Raw genomic sequence first — 19206 nt, 5'->3', positions numbered from 1 at the left:
TTTCAGAAAATTGGTTTCACACTGAAACGTTTAAATAAGAAAACCAAATGATTTCAGTAAAAAAAAAAAAAAAAAGAAAGAAAGAAAGAAAGAAAAACCTCGTAAATGCACTTGAATTGCTGTTGTTTAGCAAATTTTATCCTCAGTAGTGTGGTACTGGTATCTTTTCACAGTGTTCCAATAATGTGGCAGTCATTTGGGTCAAAATAGATAAAGTTATTATCGTTTTTCTTTATTTCTGGTTATTTAAAAAGTTGGCTTCATTCTCCTTGAAGATGAATAGCATTTATTAGTCAAAACGTCAAAGGGCTATCATAAAAGTAATTGTATTTTTATATATAATTCTCCAAACTCTTGTATACAAAATATTCTTATTACACTTGGTGCAATAAATTCAGAGGCTGTTATGGGATGGGAGATAGCAAAATTGGGACCAATACTTTCCTAATTACTTAGGAAAATAAAAAGTGGGGCTTGGTTTTCCTTTCACAACTAAGTGATGGAGATACGACGCTCCAGAGAGTCTATTATTCTGACTGGTTTTGTTTGTTTCTGTGAAGTTTAGCATCACTCTCCTTGTACCGAGTCCTCAGGCCTTTTTCAATTTTTCTATTCGTGCATTAAAGGCCTCTTCCTGTATTTGCAGTTTTTCGTTTATCTCGGTCTGTGAAGACAATCATAAAAAACGTGGTTATGATGGAGCTATCTTTTGCTGCACATTGTCTTTGTGGTTTTGACATACTATAGTGCCTAAAGACAGACATTATCCCTCACACACCTTCCTGTTTTGCAGACATAGCTGTGTTTCAGCCTGTAGTGATGTGATAACACTTTATCATATTTCTCTGCACATTTCCAATGTATAGCATGTCTGCTATGAACAGGAAGTGGTATTTGGACGGCCATTTTTCACATAGCCTTGTGTTGGAAGATAGGATAATTTATCTATATTTTCAGACAGACTTTACCAATAAGCACCGAATCAGAATAACTGTTTTGGGCTCAGTTATTGCAGTGCTGTGGGTCCCTCCACCCATCTGCAATGGATGTCTGTGTCTTCTGTGTAATACATTCTAAATGAGATCCCAGGAAGCTTCTGTTGCGAAAAAAAAAACACAAATAATCTTACAATTAGAACAATTCCCATAATTAAGAGTATTCATCATACATTAGAACTCTTGGAATGATGCCATTTTGTGGTATATTTTTGGTAAAAAAAAGTAAGCAATTACTCTCAGGCTTTGTGATTGCCGAGGTGGTGATAGCATTTTGCCTCTGGCAGTGATCTTCTGTGGACTCATATTGCTACCTGCACAATTCCATAAACACTTTCACATTATCTAAACATTAGTAGCCCTGGAAATGTCTTCCCTTTTTCACAAGCGATAATAAAATTAGGTAGAGATAAACCAGTGGTGGTTGACGTGGCAAAATTGGTGTTTTTGTTCTTGTTTAGGTGATTTAAAAAATGTCTACCACTGTATAAGGAGTAGCTTATACACATCTGTGTTAATAAACTCAAAGGTTACATTTCTAATAGCTGTAACATTATTTGAGGGCTTCAGGGTAACTCTACTTTGCAAACCTTTTATTATTTTAATTTAAATAGAAGACATTTTAAAAAATCAAATACTGTTTTAAGCCTAGACATAATTTTTCATATTTATTTACAAGAGTGTAACTGTAACAGATAGTTTTGAAATGTCCATGCTGCCTTATCTGATGAGATTTGATCTCATCTCACAGTAAGGTACGATATTTCTGGAAAGATCATATATGTGCCAACAATTCTGGGTTCAGAATTCTCATAAGTATCAGTCTTTTCTGATTCAAGCTTTAGTAAACCTTGGGATCAATCTCTGGCCTCTGGTTTCTTATCTTTTCCTTTCTTGGTGGTTGGGTAGAGGAGGCAAGGAGGGATGGAACCGTCCTCCAGGTCACAGAGGAACTCTTTCTTTAGGGTGTACTGACTCTAAAGAAATCATCATCTACACACGATTTTAGGTAGGGTTGAAAGGAGCACTGGTCTCGGACTGGGAAGATCTAGGTACTAGTTCAGCTATGTCGCCTTAGGTAACTCATTTCACCACCTGGATTTTAGCTCTTACCTTAAAAACTAAGTAGGGGAATAGGATTATGTTAACATCACACTCTAGTTTTTGGATTCGTAATTCCAACTTCCAATTTTGTGATATACTTCACCAATGTTATCTTTCATTGTTATGATGTCATGAAATACTTAAAAATCTGTTACTCCTGCCTCATTAAAATAAATTTATGGCATACAACATATTGGACCACATAGGGATTAAAACAGATTGAAATAATTTTACCACAATTTCAAAGGATTGGGAAGAATTGCTCCACTCAAACAACTGATTCTTCCCACTTTCAATTAATGTCCCTCTATGCCCACCAATAATCTCATTTCTTTTCAGCTAAGGATTAATGTGCTTATCATCTACCAGTTTCTGTTTCACTACCACAGAGGGATTTTACATTCACTTGGAGGCCTTTCTGGTATTTTACTGAGACAGAAATTATCAAAACAAGTGTAGGCCTTGGGAAAAGGTTCATGAAGATGCACCTAAAAGAGTGGCATACTGACAGAGGTGAATAATGTTTCAGATCTCCAGACTTTAGTGCTTAGTACTTTAGTTCAGTCACAACCAGCGGAGTTTGGATCTAAAGGCTCTGCTTCTAGTGAAGAACAGGCTGCCATTAGCCAATTTTCTTTGTCATTCTTCAGAACCTTGCTGAACAGACAAACAATCCTGCAAATACTGTGGTTGGGTCTGGTTCTACATTTTTTTTTTTTTTTAAGGAAAAAATAATAGGTTCAGTAGTCTCTCATTGACCACTTCTTTGAGATGATCTCACACTCAGCTTTTCTAACCTGGAAAATTCAAGTTGACCTAAAAACATCTAGAGTCCCAAGATGGCAAACTTCCCTCAAACTTTTTACATTATTTTACCCTATTGCTTAGACAGGGCCAACAGCCAACATGTAATGTAAGAATTTAGTGTTAGCATTCATATTTCTCTGAAATGTAGTTCTTTAAATATATTTAAGTTTGCTTCATTGGGTATAATTTTTATTACACAACTCAGGGCCAAAATAATTTCATTTTGAATGTATCTTTAAAATTAAAATACCTAAACTATACAGGCTTAAAGTGTTTGCTCTATTCAGTGTAATTTTAATTAACATCTCAGGGCCAAGATAACTTCATTCTTAATAAATCTCTAAAACCATAAAATGAGTCAATGGGAAAATAAGTGAATTAACATAAAAAACTTATGGATTTATACTACATTTTCAGAAATTTCTGTATTAGAGAAGGTAAAATATACCTGAAACCACATAGAAAAGGAGTTTTGAAAAAAACTGTACTTAAAACATGAATTATTTACTGCCAGTTTTTTTTGCAGAAATTGTAATAACAGTATGACCTTTACACAAAGCAGGAGAAAAAAAACTGTGGGAAAATTTAAAACATCTCACAAGCAGTAATTCATTAAATGTTCCTACAGCAGGTAAATGTGTTCAAATGGCATATATACACTGACCACTGACACACAGCTACCTTTGAAAAGGGATATGGCAGTTCTTAGAGCAAGGAACACTGGAAGGCAGGTTTTAGAAGTGGAAAATAACCTATACATCTATAATAGGAGGAGGAATTTAGGTAAGCAGAGAGTAATTACCCAACTTGGAATCTGACCAAGACACAAGGGTAAACACGGAAAAAGTGCCACACCACGGGAGTATTAACATCCAAAGTAGTCTGGTTGTGATATTAGAAGTTATGTGGTTTTTGTGGATAGCACTGGAATTAGAACTAGAACCCAGGTCACAGCTCCCATTCAGGGTCTTTCATTAATTGTCGACCCTGGGAACTCTGGACAAATAATTTAAGTCTTTCTGTGTCCCATTTTTCAATTTATCAGGGGAAGTGCCTGCCTCACTCACATGGAGTTTACTAGGATTACTGAGAAAAAATACATAAAGGGGTTTGCCATCTCGAACCATTGTATAAATCCACATCATCATGCTATTTCATTGAAAAATTGGCAGTAATTTGGCCCAGGCTGATATCTACAAATCCACTTACTATGGAAATGATTGTGGCACCTAGCGGATTTGCATCCCTGTTCTCTGGTCCATGTCCTCTCCGTGCTTAATTACATTTAGGTGAGCAAGCTATTGAACCTCCAGGATGGCTTCAGGCCAATGGGAAGATAACATACAGATACACAGCTATCATACAGAGTAGGGGTATAAATGCTGTAGACTGTAATACTTAAAATAATTTCAATGAATAGTTAAAAACATACTGTTCACTGCATGGAAGACAGCTTTGGTAAAGACATTTTCGAATTTTTGGGCCTGCAAACAATTCAGTTACTGTCTAGTAGTTCCTCGGCAATAATTTCAGAGCTGCAGGATTGCAAAGGAGCCCAGAGCCATGATTATACATAAACTATATTTAGATGAAATGTTATCAAATCTAAAAAGGAGATATGTTCTGAACTCAGCTTAATTCAACTGCACTCTGCCCTTCTACACAATAACCAGTTATTACATTCATGGGGTTGTTAACAATAAAGCTTTGTGTAAAACGTGTTCTTCCACTATTTCTGGTAAACACTAAACACCCCTTATTAAGCTGAGGACTTTGGCTGAGCCTGTTGGCACCAAATCATTAAATGTTCGTGTAAATAGTGCAATAACATTTGATGATTAAACAAGTAACAAGGTATGTTTATGCCAAGCTAATCTTGTGCTCTTTTTAAATTAGTTGTTAATACAGTGGGCTTTTAATATATGGTCTCATGTTCAGATGACAACTAAATCTTCTCCTGAGGTGCATTAATATTTTAAATATTCACTAGGTTGCCCTCCTGATTTACAGTCATTTCTAAAGAAATTGCAAGTGTGCCCAGAATATGCATTTTACTTATTTAATCATTTGGCCTGAAAAATTATGTGAATTCCTGTAAGTCTTTGAGTTGGGGTAGAAATGGCTGTTTGTTTTTTGAACAGAATGAGAAAGAACTAAGCATAAACCTAAGCCAGTTAATAAGTCATTGGCAGCTGCTATTCATACGGCTGCTGCCATCACTATGTTCGTGTAGTTATTGGTGTAAACTGCTTAGCCATTAACGATAGGTGAAAAGGAACAAACTGTCTGAGAGGCAGTTCAAAGATCTGAAAGTCTTTAGAAATTTGGGGAGAAGACTTAGCTAAGGATTAAGGTTTGATCTTCAGTGTTTACCATTTAGAAATGCACTCCAATTCCTTTTGCATGAGCAACATTTACAGTTTGACGAGATATAAAGCCTTTACCATGTTATTTGTTGGATTTTGTCGTTGATTTTGTTAACTGATAACATGCACCACACTAGATGCTGTTGGAAAATCTATTTTGTGATCTTACTGAATCTCTGATGACGCAACTGAGAATTACGTGAAGCTGTTAAATTGAACTTCATCATAAGCATCACTCGTGCTGGCAGTGTGGGGAGTGTTTATAGACATTAAAGTTAAGGTTGGCTAATTAACCAGTAATAAAGTAAGTGAGCATACTATCAATACTGAGTACCTGAATGCTGATTAAAATGTCATCTGTGACTTGATCCAGCACTGATTTTACATCTTCAATGGTGAACCCAACTAAAGGATCCATGTTTGAGGTGTCAGTTTCTGGCTGAGACTCCTCAGGACTTTGTTCTTGATCCAACCCCTAGAATATTGAAGGTAAACAACACTCAGATGATTTCTAGAGCATTCGGTGATTTATATGGAATGTAAAGCTTCTTGTTTTAAATTTATTTTATTTTACTTTAAGTTCCAGGATACAAGTGCAAAATATGTAGGTTTGTTACATAAGTATACGTGTACCATGGTGGTTTGCTGCACCTATCAACCTGTCATCTAGGTTTTAAGGCCCGCATGCATTAGCTATTTGTCCTGATGTTCTCCCTTCCCTTCTTTGCCCACCCTCCAACTGGCCCAGATGTGCATTGTTCCCCTCCCTGTGTCCATGTGTTCTCACTTGAACCTCAAATTTCTATTGGACACTTTTCTAGCAGAAACAATGTCAATCTGGAGGGAGATTTTGATTTGATGTTACTCTACATTTATATTCCTATTCATAAGGATTATGACAGATCAAGTCATGGTATCAACATGGTGCCTAGGGGAAAGTGAAGGTGGAGATTAGGAAGGGTGGGGTGGAAAGGATTAAAATTGCTGAACTACCATCAGCGGACTCATCTTTGAATCGACACTTCGAGGAATATTTGTATTTGGTTGGGAAAAATCAGAGACAAAGAAAATGAAGAAAACATTTAGTTCGTTTCCTCCCACCCCAAGAGAATATAATGATGAGGTAGGGTGAATGAAAAGACAAAAAGAAATATACCTTCATTTCTGTATCCAATGTTGTGGGGGGCTCTATGAATGTTGAATAAATATCAGATGACATTCCTTCTTCCAGAGGATTTGGGAAAGGGCCACATGCAGACTTGACAACCTCTATCACTTGCTGATGAGAAGAAAAAAGTTGAATTATGACACAGCCTTTGGTGAGCAACCACAGTTTCGGTCAGTTCCGTTACGTATGTACCATAGTTCCAAGTCTGTTATCTTTCAAGTGCCACCTCCTTTGAATTTTTGATGCCATTGCCCTCTTGGTTCTCTAGTGCTTTTTGAGCTCCATTTCTCAAAATTAACACTTTGTTTTCCCACTGTCTCATTCCCTTTCTATACTCTGTGGTTTATGATTTCATGTAGTATCTCCTCGATCTTAACTGTTTTGTGCTTCAGTATCCCCTTTCTCCTGACTACAAGCCCTCTGTAGGTGGAGAACCAAGTTTTAGATGCTATGTGTATCTTCTCTAGTTCTGGCAGAGGATTAGGTATTTAATACACTTAATGACATCCTGATGGGGACTGCTATGACTCGGCAGAATGTAGCTGCTGAAGTGGCCATCAAGAATTTGGTGATGCAGACAATAAGGGCTGCAAAGGTTAATATATGAAGCTGGTAGAGCAGGGAGGAGATTCGCCAAAAACACAGAGGGCAAGGCAAGACTTCACTATGAGCATTTAAGAATTCTTTACAGCAGCGTGCCACTCAGAAGGAGGCTGATGGTTGGTTAACACTGGAAATGAAGGGAAAGGAGAGTCAAGGAAGCCAACTTTGGCAGTGCCCATCTCACTCTATCTTGGGGGAGGGAAAGGGGAGATGAGGGTATTAATAACATTAAACATTTGATTCATTTAATTAGGTGTTGTTCTAATTCCATGTTTAATAAGCAGTATTTTGGTTAGAATTTGAATTCCCATCCCAGTTGATCTGTAGAGACGTGCCCACTTGAGGGTTCTCGTTTTCACCCCTACTACATGCCTCATTGTAAATTGATAAATTGTTTTACTTTATAGGAGCCTGTTATTGTGGCCCAGAGATGAAGTCACCCACAGTATGCTGACAAAGTCAGGCCCTGAGATTAGAGCTTCAAACGTAAGTTTGAAGACAAAAATTTGAAAATGTATAAATTCACCAAGTAATTGTCATCCTGTGAAGCCTGAAAAAGAAAAACCAATGAAATAAGCATGAATTCATTTTTAATGTCTCCACGAGATTTCAAATGAATTTGTATGTTACATGTCACCATTTAAATATTAATGTTTTTGATTTAGATAGGTTTTGGAATGTACTGGAAGCTAAGTTTTATTTTTGGTCTTACAAATGCTTATGTGTTTTGCATTGAATTAATATTATTAATTTTAACTTGATTTTATACAAAGTTGCTGCTTAGTGTAAATATATAGAAGCCCCAACGTGTCCTAACTTTATAGGCAAAAAGATTTGGAAACCAAGAGGTTAAATGATTGGCCTAAGGTCAAATAATTACTTCTTGACAGGGCTGGGAGTTAAACTCTGGTGTGCTGACTTCTTGTCCTTTGTGGTTTTCAGTAAACTGTAATACGTCATTAAGTTGCCATATTTGGAAATTACTGCTATTATCAAGCACTTAATTTTTATTCCGTTAGGTGACATCATTCCAGATTGTTTATCTTAAGTCAACTAAATGTTAATCAAAATAGAATATTTGGAAAACATATCAGAACGGTTCTTTTCTCTTATGCACTTCCACGAGCCATTGCATTTTTCGTAAATGGGGCATACAAGAATTTCATCTTCCCACAAAATGATTTGTACCTTTTCTCAGCACTCTTGTTTTTCATCCTTCCTTTACCTTCTATTGCTCTTTATTTTACCAAGCTAGGAAAAGGAGACAGCTAAACATATTTTAGTGGCCTCTGAAACATTATAGGTAAAATAAATAAGCTGCACATGGGAATCAGAGACAAGGGAAGATGATGAGGTATTTACTTAGTGGTATAGACTTTAATATACACTGAGGAACAGGAGTGGGGGTGGTGGGGATGAGTGAGACGGCAAAAAGAAGAGAGAAAGGAATTGAATGGAGTTTACTGAATTTACTGCAGGCACTGAGATAATCTGCAAGGTAAAAGTGTTCTTTTTAAGGCGGTAGAATTTTCTCTGGTCTACTGTCACCATATTTGTCTTGTTGCTGAGCTTGGCCATACACAGGCTAGGCCTTCCTGCTCACTTGCCCTCACCCCCCTGTGGAAGTTCTCAATAGGTTGCCTCTCCAGCCTGGTAGTAGCAGATTCTACCATCGGCCCTTTTCTACTTGTACCCATTTCCCCGTCAGATTATACACTTAAATGTAAGCAGGTATTTGTGTCCAATTCTCTCACATCCCTGTGCTCTGGACTTCTTTATAAGGCTCATCTGAATGACTCACCAACTACCCAGTTTCCTGGTCTTTGGCACCGTGTGTGTGTGTGTGTGTGTGTACTGGGCACACACTTGGAAACTTGGAACTTCCCAGCTTCCACATCATCATTTCTTTGGTGAAGTGAAACTCCCAAGAACCTGAAGTTCTGACTGAGAGTTGAGCTTTTCTTTGCCCTCATTTTTATGAGTGTAGCCCACATAACTATTAATTTGATTTAATTGGTGCACAGAAACTAGGGGGTGAGAATTTCTTCAGGGTGTTTTGCATACTATTAGTGAACCAAACCCTAGCTCTGTTTTTCTTTTTTATGAAGAATTACGCTTAGCTGTGTTTGTGAGATACTGCAAGGGAAAGAAATGTCCCAACGCTTAGCTGTGTTTGTGAAATACTGCAAGGGAAAGAAATGTCCCAATTTCAGAAGAGGGTAAATATAAAGACTTTTCATTAATAATAATAAAGTACATTGTCAAATATATGGCTTGAAATAAACATAATGCCCAGAAGCATCACAGTGATTTTTTTTTCACATTAAAAATGGTAGCCTTTTTAAAAAGCAAGTTTAAGGAAAATTAGAATCAATAATTGTGGTGAGAGCCCAGAGCCAGAAAATATGTTTAAATGAAACAGTCTGATGCAATAGTTTCTTTAAAAAATACAATTAGGCCTTTGTATTTTTTTTTTTTAACAAAACCTCATGTTTTACAACATCGCTGGTTCTGTAATAAAATCTATTTAAAAACAGAGAGACATGGTCAGCTTTATTAAGTTAGATTTTCTGAAAGAACGTTATAATTTCCTCAAGTCTATGAATAGTTGAAGCAAATTAAATAAAGCTAGTTTTATAACTATTTTTATACATTCCTGCAGAATTGTAATTGTCTCATTTTTTTTCCCTCAAAAGTCTAATATGTTACCTCTTAAATCTGGAAAAATAAAAACAGAAAAGGATCAAGAATGTTTATTAAAAAAACACTCCTATTTGGTACCCTGATTTAGCAACCTCCCTTTTTCTATATGAGAATAGCACCCATAATCTTCAGATCAGGAAACAAAGGGAAGGCCTTTAAGTGAGTTGCCTGAGGCCTAATGCTGAGATTAAAAATCAGGAGTTTCTGATTATACACATATATCCATTTGGCCAAATGATTGGTTTTGTTTGACTTTCAAATACCCCCTAAATATTACTTTGAATGTAAAGCAATAAATGTATTTCTCTTGCCATTTTTGAATGCTTGAACACAAATGGATATAATAAAAACAATCATGTTGTTCCATGTGAATGCCATTTATATTTTTTCTGATAATGAGCAGACCATTTGAACTAAGGTGAGTACATTAAAAGCTCTAATAAAGAAGAGAATAGATTTCTAAACAGAATAATGGACTGTTAAGTGAACATACAATAAATAACATCTACAGATGTGGTTGCTAGAAAATTAGTTTTGCATAACTTGCCAATATACATTTCCCCCAGATGTTATCTGTTACATGAAAATTAGGTTAGTTATATTGTTCATTACATGCACATTGCATTAGTGTTATTTAAGATGGTTTACATCTTTACTTGACTTGTGCTATGGTATTTAAAGTTGAATTGTGCTATGGTATTTGAAGAATATCAAGTAAATGGCTTTTTGGCATAATTTAATACTTGTAAGTATAAAATTTCATTGACAAACATTATGTATCTTAAAAAATCAAGGTTGTTATTTACAAGCCAAATAAAATCATAAGAAATCTTTAAAAAATTTGCATATTCAAGATGAAATGGACATCTGCCATGGGAATAAATACTAAGAATTTTGAACTCTCTTGGAACTAAGTACAGGGTCAGTTTGAATCTAAAAACATGCTTATAGGAATTAGACTCTGCTTCTAGATCTTACTGTGTCTGAGAAGTGGTATAAAGATTTTATCTGAAAATTTGGTCACTTCATGCTTTCTTTTTTCAACTTTCTGTGTTAACATTATCAATAGTATGAGCTCTGATGTAGTGTTTTACTTTAGTAATGCTTGTTTGGAGAAAGTATAGTGATTTGTGTGTAGTGTATAGTGATTCAGTGTGCCACTGAAATCTATGACTAAGGGGGTAATTATTAAATTATTAAAATCTATTATTAAATTTTTAAGATATTAAATATGCAGTTGAGATTACAACTTTCCACTATTTTGAATAGCAGAAAGCAAGATAAATCTGCTCAAGCTTTTTTGAGACACAGGCACATAGACAAAATACTGGTTTGCTTTGTAAAGACATTTGTTTGGAATTGTCAGATGATGACTTCATATGTAAATCAGAACTTACTATAAAATGTCAAAGTTTCAAAAAGTAAACTTTACTGCAAACTTTCCTGACTATTAACTAAGGGAAAAAAAGCACAGAAATTCCTGTAATGTTTTAACGATTTTCCCCACTTGAAGAAAGGCATTACTCATTTGCAAGTCTAATTAAGAAGTACTTGTGTGGTTCTGGAAATTTTTAACAAAAACTTGCAATCCATTGCCCACAATATATGGCACATAAAGTAACAACATATGAATGCCACCTGCAAAATGAAATAAACTCTAGTAATGTCATACTGAGGCCATAAATTTTAAATGAAAAGAGGAAATTCAAAAGCCAACATTATCAGAGAAACTAATTAATCCATTTTTAAAGTATTCTTCTTTTGTGATAGGGCCATTACAAACTTCTTAATATACTCTGTAAATGTAGAATATCAATTCTACTAACAAGAGTCCTCCTCCTCCTTTGCATTTTCGACTTGGAAATAAATTTGCAAATGCAGCACATTAATTTTCTTTCCTATGCTTAATATGCAGTATTTACATTTTGAAAAGGTTCAAAATGTTGCCAGGCTTCTGCAGAGTATGAATAGACATCTAATAGCAAGTTCTATTTTTATCCACAGCATACTGGTAGTTTGAACATTTATAACTTAATAGAGCTTTAAGACCATCAGATCCACACATGCTAATCACCTAAACAGTGAACGGTAACACAGTACAACAAGTTAGGACAGGAAATGAAGATTACCCATTCCAGCTGAAGCTGCAGGGAGAAATTTAAGTTGGCAGGCCACGGTAAACCAATTTGCAATCTGGCTAGGACACTCCAGTTAACACCTTGTGTCCATTTTTATTTATCTCTTGATTTGATCTTGTTTTGCTTGGGCTTCAAATAATAATTTTTTAAAAATTAGATAATTAAAGTAACTGATTCCAGAGTATTTTAGATATCTTTTGAATTTTTAAGTGTACTCCTGCTTAAGGCCAATACTACAATTTGGAAAGAAATCTGACTATTCCTATTTTAATGACCTCAGACAATAAAATCCTCTCTCATTAATCAGAAAAGGAGCATCTTCTTGTAGTGTAAATGCAACTTAAAAGGAAAAGATGTTTTGATCTGGCCGTGGTGCAAACATTTCCTGAGGGATAGAGCAGTGCTTCAGATACCCAGATATTTTCTAAAGATGCAATAATCTGGAAGATAGATCACGGAATTATAGGCTTTAGACTTGGCTCTATTCCTAACTGTGGGATGCTAAGAACAACCCTAGGCCTCAGTTTATTTATCTGTAAAAGGAGGATAATGATAATTGCTACCTGGCTACTTCATCGAATTGTTTCAAGCACAAACTAGATAATGTGGATGAAAATGCTGGGAGTTCTTCAAAGGGAAAACATTATTAAACCTCAAGGTGTATTATTATTATTACTTATAATTACTGTTATTATTGAAAGGATCATCTTTCTAATGCCATCATCGAAAGACAGACTAGAGTAGCCATATTGAGGACGCTGGTCCATGCTATTTTTATATGTAATTGTTAACATTGCCCAAGCAGCCCAATTAACTGGGAAGAATTTGTTAATGAGGACATGCCATCACTGTGTTTCCATATAGTGACAGTCTTTAAAATATCAAACATATATTCAATACCATGTTATTTGAAGAGTTCTTTGGTCCCAAACAATTTCTCTTTTGAGACCTAGATAGAATGACATAATGAGGTAGATATGTAGCATGATCAGGAGTAGGGCAAGACACCTATTTAGAAAAGGAGAGTGTTTACACCTAACTTTCCAATGAGAAAATCTGCCTCTCCCCTTCCCCCACCCAATTTATCACTCTCTTTATCTTTTGTTTTTCAGCTTCAAATATGGCCTGTGGTTGCCCTGATTGCATTCATTTTTAAAAGATTGCCTTTAACAAATTTTGTCAAAAGTAAAGAGTCAGGGCTTACAGGGCAAACTTTCAACACGTCTCTCTTGTGAAAATGAAATACTGGAGCTCTTCAACTACTAAATTCAGCATTGTACTTTTGATTCTTAGATTGACCTTACCTTGCAACTTCCTCAGGGTGAGAGATGGAAAAGTATGGTTCCATTATAAATAGTTTAAAAAATCTAATGCTTTTCAAAATATTTTTTAGAAGCCACTCAGAGTATATTTGTTTAGCTTACTAGGTTATACTCTAAAAGGCATACCCTTGAACTCAGTATAAAATATTTCAAACAATTCTAAGCATAGATTTTTGTTTGGTTTCTTCTAGAGTGTTCTATTTAAAATGGAGGTTTTTAATATTTTAAAATTTTATTTTATGGAGATTGCATTTTCATTACACAGTATGATAGCTTATATGAAGATGAAGCTATTTCAAGGCTCTCATATTATACTCTTTTTGAATAACACCTATAATTTGCAGAAATCATATGAGATAAATTATAATGGTTAGAACAGAAAGAAACTACAATGGAAGAATGCTAGGCCCTTGGTTCGAGTCTTTCTTTTTTTCATTCACTTCCTGTTATGTTGACAGTTGAAACTACCTGAATAGGAGGAGGCTGAAACTATTTGGATAAAGCTATCATATAATTTACTTAACTTCAAAGCATACTGATTGAACTGCACTTCAGTCCTGAAGTCTGCAATTGAAAGGTGGGGGCGAAACTTCTTAAAACCATATTCATTCAGAAATAAAAAAGTTTTTGGTGCTAAATTAGAATGTTTGTAAAGTGCTATGAAATCTTCAGAGAAGTCAACCTAATATTATTATTTCTGACCTCTTAAAGCCAAGATGTCTATTTTAAGTAATCTGACATTAAAAATACGCTGACAAATATAGATTTAAAAAACAACACAGGAAATTGTAAATCAGTTGGTAACCCTTAGCATCAAGGAAATAAGAGACCATGAAAATGTAGTCATTTACTTTAGTCAACCTCAGCCTTAATTTTTAACTAAAGAAAATTTGCAGAAAGCATGATGTTTACGTTTAGATATTTTATTCATAGTTTGTGTATTTCCCTTTTCTCCAGTAGGCTCATAAATTATTACCAGGAAACATGTTACAGTTCTAAATATTTCCCTTTCTGCTTAGCTCTCCCTAGCCCCTACCCTTTTTTTTTCCCCTTTTTTAAAAAAAGTCTTATTTAGTGATTCTTTAACCATATTAGGCACTTTTCTCTGGTCAGCAGGCAGGATTTTCTTGCTTTGGAGGAAACTACTGCCAATTAGTTGTATGTGCTTGGCATTCTAGAAACAGGACACTTGCAGTGAGCACCCAAGTCCTTCCTCCTAGGCAAGACAGCTTTTTATTCCATACATGGCAAATGTCATTTTTTCAGTGACCTAAAGAAGCATGTCTTCCCTTATAAAGAATGGGTCTAGGTACTCTAAGTTTCTCTGGCTTTTCATGAAATCTGAAATCTCAGAAATTAACTACAAAACTGATTTTGTGGACAAAGGTGTACATAGCAATACATGTTCTCAAAAGAGACCTCTCACCTACAATCTGTGAATCACACTAGTTTAGTTAAAAATAAACAAACTGAAATAGCAGCAGCTCTGAAAAATCTAGGTGGTATCTTTATTCCAGATTTGAATGTTCTAAAAATGTGGATTTTTTTCCCCCTTAAATGTGTAGTCAGAGTTCTGGATTGGCTCTGCTGCTCAGTCTGAGATGTGGTTTCTTTGTTTGTAAAATTAGGGAGTTGGACTAGGTCATCTCTAGTCCAGCTACAGATGTTACATCTTATGTTACTAAATTTCAAGTGGCTTTTTCTCTATTTAGACAAAACTCAAAGTTGCTTGCTTGTGTAGATCCCCAGATTCAGTATTTTTCTGTCATGATGTAGAAGAATATTTGGATTACACATTTAGTGCTTACTGGAATCACTGACAGGCTGAAGCTTGTCCATTTATTTTTCCTTAATTACCTTCCCCAAACCCGCTCCTCCTCCAATTCCTTTATCTTTTGGTGGCATCACCAGCTTCTCAGTTACTAGACTCAAAGCCTTGCAGCTGTCTTCAGCCCTCTCACTCTTCCCTAACATTAAGTCAGCCATAAAACTCATTGGGGGCACCTACTGATGCAGGTCCCACCTGCGCCCTTCTATTTTTTGAAGCCTTCAGCTCCATGTTCTTGCCTTCACAGATCTTGAGCTCCAGCTGTACTAGACTACTCACTCTTTTCCTGCTTGCCCAGTGCCTGCAGCAGAGTGGATGCTCCATAATTGTTATATGGAAAAAAAAAAAAAAAAAAAAAAAAAAAAAAAAAAAAAAAGGCAAAGCAAAGCAGAGCAAAGCAAAGCAAGGCGTGGAGGAAGCTGCGGTCTCAGCCCCGTCTTGCCTGTGCTGCTCCCTCTGCTGGGGGCGCTTTTCCCCACATCCTGCCAGCCCATCTCATCCATCTGGACTTCTCACCCAGCTCAATCACTTCTGCGAAGTTTCTCCTCACCACCCTTGTGCTCTCAGAGTTTCTTGCTTATTCCACTTCATAGTATTTGTCATATTGGCCTTGAGTGACAGCCAGGTAGAGTGATCTCTTGCCATTGTGTGGAAACAACTCAAGGACATGGGGCACATCATATTCAACTTAAGGACCCCTAGCTCAGGTCTTTGTACACAGGGGGCAGTCATTGGATGTTGAGTATTTCATCAGAGTGTCCATTCATTTAAAAATCTGCAGGGCTGCCTAGTTTGTTAGACCAGCTACAAATCACTTTAAATATTTGTCTTGAAAAATGGTAACACTTGGAGAAGCAAACCTAGTCATTGTATTGTTGCATCAGGTGCAACTGTCTGTATTTCGTATCAATGGAGCCCTAGAGTATTTGTTTGATTAGCAGAATTCCAAACAACCAAACAGATTCTCACTGATTTGACTTCATTGATAGTTCTTGTTATCATTTTTTTTTGAGACAGAGTCTTGCTCTGTCTCCCAGGCTGGAGTCCAGTGGCACGATTTCAGCTCACTGCGACCTCCACTTCCCAGGTTCAAGCAATTCTCCTCCCTCAGCCTCCCAAGTAGCTGGGATTACAGGCGCCTGCCATCACGCTAAGATAATTTTTGTATTTTTAGTAGAGACAGTGTTTCAACATGCTGGCTAGGCTGGTCTCGAACTCCTGACCTCAGGTGATCCACCTGCCTTGGCTTCCCAAAGTGCTGAGATTACAGGCATGAGCACTGAGCCTGGTCTGATAGTTATTTTTAACTGACTTATAATTAAACTGTTTTATAGACACAGTGTAGTTTAAAATCATAAAGAGTTCTTCAGAGATAACACACCCCTCACTTAGCTCCTGATGAAAGTAACATCAGGAAGTGAATTTCTAGGAGGGCTGACAAGTTGCCTGACTCTAGGGGCCATGATTCACATCGCTTTCCATGAGCTTCCTCTGGTCCCCCACTTACAATACAATGTGAAAAGTACCCACTGGAGTTGTGCAATGGGGAGGCCCTAAGGGCAGTGCTGGCCACCATTCAGGAAAATAAAGTGTGATGATGAAAAAAAAAAAAAAAAGCAGCTCTCATTTATTGAGAACTTACTCTGTGTTTGGCATTGGGCTGGTTAGAAAGCACGTTATAAATAGTATAAAAAGTCATACTGCATTTGGAGGAAAGGTTTTACTGACTTCATTTTTTTGATAAAGAGCCAAAAGCTCAAAGAAGTTAAATAACTCAGCCAATGCCCCACAACTAAAAAATGGAGAATTCTTTCAGAACTTGAACCTGGATCTATCTGACTCTGAAACCCATGCACCTAACCTTAGGGGGAAGGGGAACCCTAGTAGTTCGTTATGGATTCCAAAAAATGTTTATCTCTAGTTTATAAATGAGGAAATACAGGTTCAGAAAAGTAAAATGACATGTGTATACTGGAGCTGTGAAAGCGGGCATTCTCTGGTAAATTCAGAAAGAGAATTTGTTCACTGGCTTTACATCGTGTTGGCACGAACTACAGTGCATTGTTCCAAAATAAGTCAGTGAAAGTCAGGAATGAAGGGTTGAATAGGTTCTAAAGATGGCAAGATATAAAAAGCATTGCATGTATAAAGAAAGCTGAGAACACACTTAATTCATTTGTGTAAACAGGAAAGCATAGGGACATCAGTTTGCTTTTGGCCACTAAAACTGCATGTTCCTGCTCAAATGGCAATTTGTCCTATTTGTTATAAGTGTAATTACTGTTTTCACTGGAATCACAGTTTTCTCTAGGAACAGGCATGCAGAAAAACAACCAATAACCTAGACAGTTAAAAAATACATAGAGAAATGAGGATGGTCATGTGACCCGAGCCCCTGTGATTATTCTTCCACTGTGCGCTGTAATGTGCTTTAAATCCATTTCCATATTTTTAATTAACACTTACTTCCAAAAAAACTTTCTGGAGGCCATTTAAATCACAAATGGGGAAAAAACAAATTTACTTTATCAGAAAATTGACTATAGACTATTTTGGTGGCTTTTATTATTTTTACATACGAATGATTAAAATTAAATATAGTCCGATTGTTCACGACAGAAGGCAGTGAAATAATTTTCATGGCTGATATAATTTTAAAGTCAAACCTGGGTGAATAAGATATTAGTTCTGTTGTGGATGAGTCTCATTGTCCATCCCGTGGCTCTGATTCCTGATCAGACCCATTCATTTCATAAAAGGAATTATACAGCTGTACCAAGTAAGTCTTCTAACAGAGACCCAGGGGTGCATTGGAGTTTTCTCAACAATTGTCCCACAGGGCCTAGAGTGCTGCTTCGGCCCTATGGATTTTAGGCACCTATTTTCATGGTTTGAATAATTTATTTTCTTTGAGTGGGAAACAGAGAATGCCATCTTACTGCACAAATACTGTTTTAAAACTCGAACACCAAAAAAGCTGTATCATCTGCTAGGTCAGAACACTGCCACTGTCACCAGTCAAAGGCATAACTGCAGCTCTCTGAGGATTCATATTCATTCACAGTTCTGCAGTAAGGGTCACAGTTTCCTTGTCTAGAAAATGGCCATAACAGTGGTTACCCACTGCGTGTTTTCTTCAGAGGACTAAATCCATATGTGGAAGGTACTCACACAGTGCCTGGCATGTAGAAAAAGCTTAAAAGTGTGAGGCTTTTTGTTTTTTAAATTTCCATGTCACATATTTATGTCTACAACAATGCTAAACAAAGCTCTCTGAGGGTAGGGACTTGGTCTGTTTTGTTCCCAACTTCACTGCCTGGCAGGTAGCTAAGAAATGGTGGGAAAATAAATAAATACTTACTGAAGAATTAAATAATTGTAGGAAATAATTGTAGGAAATAATTGTAGTTTTATATGGTCAGTAAGTCACTATATATTGCGATTGTCCCCTTTATAGAGTCTCTTGATTAATAGTGCCAAATTTTAGGGTTTTGTTTTTCTCCTGTATCTCTCCCCACTTCAACCTCCCCAATACAACCTGTATATCAGGCTGCTCCTCAGCTGGGTGTCCAATCCTGCTCCTTGGCTTTTCCATATTCCTCCTGTGTTAATGGTCTTCCAAAAAGTGTCCATGCTAGATGAAGTTTTGTAGAATGAACTGATTGTGGTGATAAGACCGGAATATTAGGATGGGTATAGCCTGTTATCTGATGAGAGAATTATTCCCACCAAGAAAACCTTAGAAGGGTCCTTCTGGTTTTCACACTTGTATGAAGGCAGCCTTGATATGAAGGTTTGCTAATGAAGCCGATGAATCTGGCCCAGTATGTTAATTTACTTGATCCAGGGAACTTTCCAGTATTTATAAATTAACTCTGTACACTAGGCAACTAATATTTATATAAGAAAATCAGAAAACAGCACGTTCTGCAACATAGCACTTCAACAGATTGAAGTATCAATCGACTCTAGCAAAGCTAACATCGTTTAAGTAATCAAAAACAAGCAAGGACAATGAGCTACTGCTGTTGGGAAACTCTGCTAGAAATAAGAAACCAGGGCTAAAAACATTCAAATAATAAAGGAGCATTGCAAAACCAAGCCATAGCATTAATTGGCTTAATCTAATTATACAATCTACAATTAAGCCTTAACATATTTCAGATTGCTAG

General features: G+C 36.4%; 1 protein-coding gene across 1 annotated transcript in view; it reads right to left on the bottom strand.

Annotated features, from left to right (window-relative positions):
• Positions 1-266: 266 nt before the first annotated feature.
• CABCOCO1 (ciliary associated calcium binding coiled-coil 1) overlaps positions 267-19206 on the bottom strand; it is a 104633-nt gene continuing 85693 nt past the window's right edge. The window contains exons 6-8 of the mRNA XM_010376260.2: positions 6429-6551; positions 5607-5747; positions 267-664 (exon numbers count right to left, since the gene is read on the bottom strand). Coding sequence (XP_010374562.2) covers positions 590-664; positions 5607-5747; positions 6429-6551 — 339 coding nt within the window. The 3' untranslated portion in view covers positions 267-589. The remainder of the gene's footprint in view (positions 665-5606; positions 5748-6428; positions 6552-19206) is intronic.

The sequence above is a fragment of the Rhinopithecus roxellana genome, chromosome 11, assembly GCF_007565055.1.
Source record: "Rhinopithecus roxellana isolate Shanxi Qingling chromosome 11, ASM756505v1, whole genome shotgun sequence".
Lineage (NCBI taxonomy): Eukaryota > Metazoa > Chordata > Mammalia > Primates > Cercopithecidae > Rhinopithecus > Rhinopithecus roxellana.
Note: the sequence above shows the minus strand (reverse complement) of the source record. Positions and strands in the feature narration are given on the sequence as shown.